The 10,394-nt window shown below is 43.4% G+C and overlaps 1 protein-coding gene across 1 annotated transcript; it reads right to left on the bottom strand.

Annotated features, from left to right (window-relative positions):
* Positions 1–237: 237 nt before the first annotated feature.
* foxn4 (forkhead box N4) lies at positions 238–6,180 on the bottom strand (the record flags this gene model as incomplete). Its single annotated transcript, XM_083643987.1, has 9 exons — positions 238–485; positions 937–1,305; positions 1,734–1,941; positions 2,043–2,139; positions 2,257–2,384; positions 2,506–2,622; positions 2,722–2,834; positions 3,362–3,531; positions 6,101–6,180. The coding sequence occupies 9 exons, from the start codon at positions 6,178–6,180 to the stop codon at positions 238–240; spliced, it is 1,530 nt and encodes a 509-aa protein (XP_083500113.1).
* Between the last annotated feature and the right edge of the window lie 4,214 nt (positions 6,181–10,394).

Below are 10,394 nucleotides of genomic sequence, written 5' to 3'. Positions count from 1 at the left end.
TATAAGCTGCCAATAGCAATTTTCTTGCACACTGTGTGGCTGAATAATTCTCCAAAATCCTTCTCCAGGCGGTCCCAGTTGACAGGAATGCAATGTGATTTGTACTCGGACCAGCACAACAGAAACCAGGATTGAGAATCTGATTTCATACATCTTTAGTTGGCATCATATCCATAGATAATTCAAGTTGAGTTGATTATTTTAGTGACAGCTGAGCTCCTCTTCTGTCCTCTGGCTTTAAAGCAGGGCGATGGGCTTGCTGTTGGCTGGTGCGCCCATGTACTGGGAGGAGAGGGGATCCAGGGAGGTGTAGGAGGTGTAGAGGCCTGTCACCTGCATGTCTGAGAGAGGCAGGCTGGCTCCACTGGAGACAGGAGGGAGGGCTGATCCCAAGTCACAGTCTGATAGTCGAAGGGGTGAGTTACTGAACGAACCCAAAGCATCCAGGTTAAAGCTGTCATCCTTCATTTCATCCCATAGGTTACCTGAGGAGGCAAAACAAGAGCTCACTGTCTTGACCCCGACTTAGGAAATCAGCTACTATCAGCAACAGAGTCAGATTTATGAGCTAGTTTATGACTTAAACCAGTGGTTCTCAGTGTGGGGTCCAGGGACCCTCAGGAGTCCTTAAGTTGGTTCCAGGGGGTCCCCAGCAAAAAGGGAAATCATTTAGTTTCACTATAATTCCATCCATAGATAACAATGACAGAATGTATGACTATTTTGGTCATGTGTTTCATACACTTTTTGTAATAAAACATCTCAAAGCAAACATTTTATCAGATGGGGGACCCTGGGACAAAATCTTATAAGGGGGGGGGGGTAATTTGTGTCTGTTTAGGGGTCCTTGAAGGGAAGAAGTTTGAGAACCACTGACTTAAACATTGATCTGACAAACACAGGACAGTTGTAACATTGTCAGAACACTGCATTTACCTTGAAGGGCAAAGTCCATGATGCTAGGGTCCAGCGCATCCACCTCTGTGTGTGTATCAGCTTGGAGACTGTAGAAATGGTGCGTCTGCTTGTGGGCAAGGTCAGGGCCTGTGTGGAGAGGAGGCGTCTGGGCCGGGGCGGGGGACATGGGGGCCAGCCGGGCCTGGGCTTGCAGATGGGCTTGGAGCTGGTGGTGCTGGCTCAGGGGTAAGCACTGCAGGGACAGGGTGACGACAGGCTGGGGCTGCAGCTGGGCCGCGAGGGGCAGCGGCAGGCCGGTGGGACAGCTGGGCAGCCGGGTCATGCCTGGCTCCATGGGCTTACGTCTGCAGTTCTCTGGACGGTCTGTGATCAGTTTGTCCAGCTCATCTGCAGGGAACAGGACAGATTATCAGACGAGGTGACAGCCAATCAGTGTGATTTTTGTGTGTTAACTTAACATTAACTTAAACCTTGACCTGATATGACATGATATTATGCACTTGACTATATCCTTGGACTCAATCTCGCACAAGTCCATTTATTGCATGGAAGCTTTGCGCTATCATTTATAGTTTATATTTATTATATTACCTTTCTTATTACCTGTCCTATATTATTACCTTCCCCTGTATTATTTTTATGACCTTTCCTGCACTTCCTTGGAGCTTTTCCGCCAACTGCTGCTCAGGCACCTCAATGATCCCCAGGGGATCATTAAGTGCAATCCTATCTGTATTATCTATCAGATAGATAATTCTATCTTATCTTATGGTTGGGAACGAGACCTCTAACATTCAAGAAAATTAATTTCTAACCAGGGTTCGCCATGCTGCGGCGGATGGCTGGGAGGTCCTTGCGTTTCCACTTCTGCATCTCTTCCTCCATCTTGTCAATTTTGGCAGGGTTCAGCGCCCACAGACAGCCCTTACGAGATGAGCTGCTCATCTTGTTCTCCACTTTCTCAAAGCATTTGTTTAAGGACAGGTTATGTCTGACTGAATTCTTCCATCCATCTGGTGCAGTCTGCAGAGATAAGGAGCAAGATATATATTAAATTGCATGACTTATCTACACCCATCACTTCTCTTATTATTTTTCAGTTAGGAACAGCGTTGTTATTTTACCTTGAAATAAGGAAAGTGTTCCTTCATAAAGCTATAGATCTCACTGACTGGGAGACTACCGGTTTTGCTGTTCTTCAGAGCCATGGCAATCAAACAGCTGAAGAAAATTCACAAGGAAAGATTCATTATTTGTTCCAGAGTAGTGAAATACACTGAAGATAATCAGGATATTTGATGTGTATTTCTGCTTTGAACCATGTACATGACGACTCACCTATAGGAGTAGATTGGCTTGGGGAAAGACTTGGGCTGCAGGTCCTGGTTTTGCGGAGCCAGGCGAGGTTGTGTGAACAGACTTTGGTTGTTGAAAGATACATTGCTATAAAGCCCAGCAGTTGAACACTTAGGGAAAGAATAAGGAAATGTACCATTATTTAGAATGCGCTAAAAAGTGGAATAAGTAATTTTTCATTTCAGTGTGACTTTAGCAGTGTGACAGCTCGGGACAGGAAGTGTTTGGTACCTGTTGTCCAGTTTGGGTGAGAGAGTACACTTGCTGGGGTGTAGGCTGGTAGACTGAGACTGAGGTAGGGCACTGGTACCCAGGGGAGGGCAGCCCATTCATGGAGAATGGAGACATCTGTGGAACCAGCCCAGGACATTCAGCATTAAACTTCAATCTAAATTATAAGCACCATTTGACAAATAGTCCTTTCATATTTTTCTGGCAACAACTCACACTTCCACTGTGGGTGTTAATGACGTTGATTCCCAGAGGGCTGTGCTGCATGTTGCTCTGGAGGTGCAGCATGGAGCCCTGGCCCCCTGTCATGGTCATGTTGTTCAGCTGAGCTGCAACCAGCAACAGACAGACCAGTCTTAGTTCATATGGTTTTAGTGTACAATATGAATTTGCAATAGTAAAATCAGCTATCTTGTATTTCCACAACACTAAACTCAAATCTATGTCAAGCCTGGCATTTCATGTTCAAAAAGCATGCAATGTGCTGATCTTTGGTGCCCGAGTAGTCTCTTAAAACAGTCTCATCTACATCCGGCGAATGCATTTGAAAATTGCGGAAGCCAACTCGTCTGTTTTAAGAGACTAGTGCCCGAGCAGATGACAATTTCAGTAGCGTGCTTATTTTCTTAAAATGTCAGATTTTACACATTTGTGTTTGGTGTTAAATTACTCTATCCATCGAGTTACTATTTTAAGATTATAGTGTAGCGTAGCCTATAAGTCTTCTCTTTTCATGAATTCTAGGGCGAACAGAGAAGAGAGGCCACGAGCCAGGTGTCCAGCACTCCTGCGTTATCCAGTCCCAGTGTGTGTGGGGGGTTTTGAACGTTGGCCTGACCCCACCCTGTCATCTTACCTGTCTGCTGCTCCAGCAGGCTGGCCTGGGACGGCCCATTGCTGTGGCCTCGGCTGTCAGCCATCTGCTGCTGCAGCCGGGGCACGTCCACAGAGGTGAGCCACGACAGAGACTGCAGGTCCCCCGGGAGCTCCTCCTCCCTCAGCTGGGAGGGGTCTGTGGTCAGGAGCCTGCAGGACGGGGACGGGGGGTTGGGGTGCCAGGGGGAGGGGGAGGGGTACACGGCTGTCAGTTCAGACACATAGACGGCAAGTGGAATTTTAAATCTAAACACTTCACCAAACATTTTGTCCTTCAAAGTCAAACACACTGTAATGAGTCTGAATCTGGGGAAATTCAGACTAAATTTAAGCTTCTCAGCGCAGCTGTGTATTAGCCATGCCATCCAGGATTTGCCATAAGAAGATTAAACACAAGTGTTATTTAGCAGTGACAGTTTTAATCAACAATGAGGGAGTTAAAAAAAAAGCTTTCCATTCAAAGTAAATAAACTGATGAGTTTTCTTTTTTCAGGGAAGTAACACTGAATTTGGTTTCTCACTTCTCCACCTTTTGGCAGAATTATGAAATAATAATTACAAAACGGCAAATGATTTTTTTTTTATTACATCTATAAATGTAGATGTTTGATCCTAAGATAATTTTCAGAATCAAGCCATTTCACATTCATAATCCATTCTGTGCCATATACTGGATTAAAATGAAGGATTTCTGTTGAGCCAGTGCAAGGGCCAGTGCCAATCAGCTTTCACTCACTACGTCTTTTATGCAGCGAGCCTCGAAGGAAAAGAAAGAAAAGAGAGGAATCCTCTTGAATCCTCTCCAGTCTTCTCTGCACACACTTTACTGTGGACGGGTTTCGTAATTGGTGTCGCCATGACAACACATAGCTACTATTCAGTTACTGTGTGGGTCTCTGGACAGTGTAGGAGTACCCCCCCCCCCCTCCCAACTACACACACACCCCACCAATCTTCAAATAAAAAAAATCAACCCTGTGTCAGGTGACCACAATCTCGCCTTAACCATTGGCTGAATCATAAGTAAACAACGCATGAGATCGTTTGAAACATGGGACAGCAGCACATGTTGCCTGCAACAGTTGGCCTTGTCTATTGAAAAATGATCACCTATTGTGTCCCAAACGACAAATCTGCCCAGTGGCACGTGGCTCCATTGTCTTCCCCAGACCCTCCTTGATTGTCTCTACCGGTTTTTTCTTCTTTAACCAGCCCTTGCATTAATCTGTTGGAATGACAGCCCTCACACAAGAGGGACAAATAGGATGCCATCTGCTTCCCTGTCCCTTTCCAGCCACTGCCCCATCCCCCTTCAGCCCCCCCCCACCCCAATCCCCCTAATGGGGAAATCAACGGAGCCGAGGGCCGGAGGGGGTGCAAGTGTAGTTCGAGGTCAGGCCTCACTGCTTACTCCGTCTACTGGCTGAATAAATGACATCACTGCAGCCAGGAATGAGCACACGTCCTCAAACACCTTGCATGCGCCACTAGATGGTTTCGAATGATCGTCCTTTTGAAGCAGACAGGTGGCGTTGGGAAATTCAACACCTCGCACAATATCACAATATCACAATATTCACAATATCACAATAAGAACTAGAAAAACTCTGGCTGACTCTACAAACTACTACAAATGCATGATTGTAGAGACAATATTTTTCTTTGTGACTTCCCTATAATTTTGTGGTGAAATAGTCTCTAAGTGCATCAAAACCAATAAGGTGCATTTGCTATTTTGAGGCTATATGTAAACTACAATTTAGAACACTTTTAATATTGTTTCACAAGACCACTCAAGCTTAGAGCAGTTATTGTATGTAAATGTCACACACACACACACACACACACACACACACACACACACACACACACACACACACAGGCATATGCATGCACGCGCATGTGTGTGTGCACACACACACACACACAGGCATATGCATGCACGTGCATGTGTGCATGCGTGCGCACACACACACACACACACACACACACACACACACACACACACACACACAGCTAAAAACGATATTACAGAATACATATAGCACATATTTTGATAGTCGGGGCATATCTCCACTTCTCATCCTCTCTCAGAACCCACAGCAGATAAATTGCTCACTGATGCAAAGCATGTTGAGCGAGCGTCCCCATCTATCATCCAGTAGTCACACAAGCTTTCCCAGAGGTTCAACAACACTAAATATGGCGCCTCCTCCTCCCTCTCCCCTCAGCCTCCCTCCCGCTCCCTCCCTCCCTCCCCCCTCTCTCCTTTTCTAATTGGGAGCCACTTCTCCATACTGGTGACCCAGAGCGCCCTGTCTCCCCCTGAGCCGGCAGGCCAAGAGGCTCAGGCTCTCCGTGTGCCGACAGCGGGAGTGTAAACAGAGCTGATGGTTTCTGACAGATCCATTCAGACCCAAAATCATTTATTCTTCAGTTTTTTTCTCTCTCCTTTTTCATGCATCCCCCCCATGCACAAAAAGAGCTGTCCATCTACCTTTAGATTAAACATAGCGGAGTTAGACAATTTGTTCCATGACACTTTGGGAAATACCTTTTGAGGTCTGATTAACATAAATATGCCTTTTTTCTATTGAGGCATCTCAGTTTTGGCCCTGAGTATTTTTGAAGATATGCAAAAAATAAGATCAGTGTTATTGAGACCCAGAACATGTTGTAACCCTTTGTCCCAATATAGTAAACATAAAAAAAATCTTACCTGTAGTCTTGAGGAGATGGATGATGTCCAGCATTCTCAATTATTCCTGACATCATAGATGTAATTCCACCCTCTATCATTTCCCGGGATGTTTGATACCTCTGCAATGAAATTAATAAGACTGGCACAATTTAGGACTGAACAAGCTATGTCCTTATTGCAATATTGATAATGATATTGTGATAAAAATAAATTCATCAAATTGACCATATTAATTTAGCAAATAAATATATTGGCATAGCATTAATTATCAGTGACATATAGCAATAAACTGCTCTGTAAACAAACTACCTTTAACCCAAATTTAATGAGTAAAGTAAAACAAATAAATACATATATTTACAAATACAAATAATAAACAAATGTAATGTTGCATTCATAATATGTAGTAATTTAAATGGAGCATCGTCATCCCTTTGTTGTAAACTGTAGCATAGGCTATTTAACTCAGTGGAGGTTCGCTTTGTCTTCTGTAATTTAATTCCATAATGAACTAGAAGGAAAATGTAGGCTACTGTCACCTGCATTTATCCAGTGAACATTCAACTCAAATGTTTAGGCTATAGGTTTGATCACATTTAGTTAGCCTCAGTTCAAATGGCTTATCAATAGGATACTGAGAAATTATGGATAAACTTAAAATCATTACAATTTAACTTGGCTCATAATATAAAACAACCTGACAAACATGACTATGCTGAAAGAGAGAAAACATTTTAAAAAAATCACCTGTTTTGGAAGACTGAAGAATGTGTGAGCCGTTCCTGCGCCCCTGTACTGTATTTGACTGTGCTGCACTTGATTCTCCAAAACCGTTTTTAAATTTCCCTCTCTGGAGCTGTCCAGCGCTCTGTCATGCGCAGTGGAGACCTCCGCGGAGCTCCCAGGCGCCCGAGGGGCAGGGTGATCCCAAGAGTTTTGCTGCTAAACGCACTGTGCTGTGCCTGCTGCGACAGTCCCGACAACATCCACACCTCCAACCACCAGGCGGCTACTGTAGCAGTTACACAGGGAGGATGGAGCAATGAGGAGTCAGCTGGCTGTGATAACCTTTTTGTCATCAACTCTCGGTAGTGTGTTAGTGTGGTTGTGGTGGATGTGGACTCCTTGGATCCAATAGTAGCTTAAATGCACACTTTACAAAGTCAGGTCATGCTACTACTTCATCCATACTACTAGTATAGTCCTGATCTGGATGTTGTATGGATGAGGTGAGATCTTAAAGAGGCTGCTTGTCAGATGTCAGTGTAAAGTCCAGGTTGCGCGCTGCTCCTACTGCGCACAGGTGCGCTCTGTGCGTCTCTTTCCCGGAAGGCAAAACAAAAGACAAAACACATCTGCTCAGACTACTGACTATAACGAAAATAAAAAATTATGCAGAATTACATAAAGAAACGAAAACAAAAAAGAAATTAGTCATAAAATGTCCATTTTGCGCCACTATAGTTCCGTGGTGGGTTATTCCAAATAAGGTCCCTCTCAGATCTCAGACGATGTGAGTCACCACTTGTGGCATCTGTGCATGTGTGTGTGAATGTGAACTTTTAGGGAAGTGCTTGTAGATCATTTGCTTCCCGCCGCCTTCCCGCGTCCTAGCCGCTCCTCTGTCATTAGTGGGAAAAAGAGCCGGGGAGGCGCGGAGGGAGGGCCGGAGGCTGCGGGCAGGAGGGGGCAGCTCAGGAGCCCCGGTTAAAAAGACTAGTCTACAGTAGGCCTAATGCGTTTGTTCACCGAGGAGTGTAACTAATCACATATATTTCAGTAATAATAAACACAATTGCCCATCAAAAGAGTTGTTCCCCTGTCCCCACCCCCCCCCCATGTCAATTAAGCTTTGATTTTTTAAATAACCCACCCCATCACCAGATTGTTTTTCTTTCTAATTATAGCCTAGTCCACTCACACTTAGACAGCAGAAAAGTTTTCTTCTGTGAAAGTAGGCTACACTGCTTTATAGTGAGATAACAGTCAGAGTAGCAAATGAATAGGCTGCGAGTATCGAGAAGCCAAGGCTAACAGCAGGAATTCAGGAACCCCATGAGTCCTTGAGTAGGGGTCCCCAGCAAAACAAGGGATTTGTAATTAAATTTAAGTGAAAAGGTTTCACTCTAACCACTTTTGTTGTTATTATTATTATTATTGTTAATATTATTATTATCCTTCCATCATGTATAGACTTTTGGGCCTACTAAATCAAGAACAACTGATATCTGGGTTTATAATAGAAGACAGTTGAGTGTGAATCCTAAATGTGCAGCCGGAAATTAAAGAGAAATTCCTTAAAGTCTGTGGGGAGATCACAGTGACAGCAGTATCAGCCCTGGGGGACACTACAGATGGTAAATCGCCCTGTCACAATAGGCACAATCAATGATTACATGCATGAATGTAACGGACAAAAACAAGCCCCATCCTCAAAGAACAGATCCTGCAGGTCCTAGAGCCCGTGGGGTTCTGACCTTGAAACAAGTGACACCACGCTGAGCAGAACAGGCAGTGATGAGAGTGTGGACTACTGCATGTCAAGGCGTGGAAATGTCTTCTTCAGCAAATATCTTTATCTCAGGAAGACTGGAAGAAGCCTCCTAAAGTCTAACTCATGCTCCCTGGCTCATATAGTCTAAATATTACACCCATTTTCTCTTCTGATAAATTGACATTCAAAATTATTTCACCAGGTATCAACATAGATCTTGAGTTAGCAGCTAATCAAATCATGTTGTGAATTTTAACTATGGAGCAAACTCTCCCATGAACTATAAAATGGCAGTTTATCTGATCTATCTGGTTCAATCTGGGCCAATCTATGCACCAATCTCTCATATCCAATGAGACTGCTAATCCTTAGAACACAACATCCTAATAAATGTTTTTATTTATCTGTGTGTATAAACTCTTAAGATTAGAAGAACACCATACATGAGCATGTCTTTATCTGTCACTGACGTCCTTCCTTATTCAGCAGTACTAGGATAACAGCTGCTCTCTTTTGACTGTATAGCCCCGGCCTCTGTCTTGGCCAGTTGACGAAACATTGTACCAGCCTTAAGCTATACTCTGTATTTCTCCGCTTGCCAGCTATAATATATTCATCTGAGACCAACCTCTGACTCCAGAATCTTTATTCAAGTATTTGACATCATGCACATGTAAACTCCAAAGCCAGCTTCACAAAGAGGAAGGAAGCTGTAAAGTGCAGATTAACACAGAGGAAGAAGCTGTAAAGTGCAGAGTAATGTGTCAGTCAAGTGAACACTGTTCAAAGGCAACAGGTAAAACATACGTAAGTGGAGCACAAAGAGGCAGTAGATCGGTACACGAGATCAAGCTGCTCTGGGAATATTAATCAGAGACATTCCCATAACACATGCAATAAAACCACAGGCTTTTACTGAACAGGGGAAATAGTGCTGAAAAATGCACAACAGATATACTAAACAACAATGTTTTCTTAAAACAAACAAATTCTTCAAGAATAAAAACAATTCTTCAAGTAAGTGACTTGAAAATATCAAACTAGAAATGTAAAAAAACAACTGAAAAGAACTAGCTTATTTTCAAATGGGTTAGGGTTCGGCATCATCAGAATAAGAGCTTGAGCTTGAGAAATAGTGCTGAAAAATGCACACAACAAATATACTAAACAGAATGTTTTCTTAAAACAAACAAATTCTTCAAGAATAAAAACAATTCTTCAAGTAAGTGACTTGAAAATATCAAACTAGAAATGTAAAAAACAACTGAAAAGAACTAGCTTATTTTCAAATGGGTTAGGGTTCGGCATCATCAGAATAAGAGCTTGAGTTGCCACCGTGAATATCTGCAGCAAAGGTGACTCGTCTCTGTTTGACCCCCTCCATATCTCCAATAAATGGGATGTCCGCCCATTTATGTTTTGCTTCTTGTCCAGCTCGTGAGAGGAGGAAGGAGGAGTGGGATAGACAGTGATGAGCTACAGAAAAGAGAATGAGATGACACAAGAACAAAGAGCTTCAGTCTAGTCACTTTAGAGAAAGCAAATAAGCCCCTACTTCCAGTTCACAATAAATCTCCAGACAATTATTTCCAATGGTGTCGGATGGATGCACAGGGTGAAGCAGTATCTCACCTACCTGTCTGTGGTGGCGCAGCTTCTGTCTTTTTATCCTCCGAGTTCACCTCATCTTCAAAAGACCCCTTGTTGATGGCCACTATGAACATGATACCACAGGTTAAGTACTGTATATGCAGGAATCCTGTTTGCAAAAACTTCTATGGACCACTGTACTGTATCAATACAGGCAAATTCAGATAG

This window comes from Poromitra crassiceps (assembly GCF_964638095.1).
Source record: "Poromitra crassiceps genome assembly, chromosome: 10".
Classification (NCBI taxonomy): Eukaryota; Metazoa; Chordata; class Actinopteri; order Beryciformes; family Melamphaidae; genus Poromitra; species Poromitra crassiceps.
This window is presented reverse-complemented; position numbering and strand designations above follow the sequence as displayed.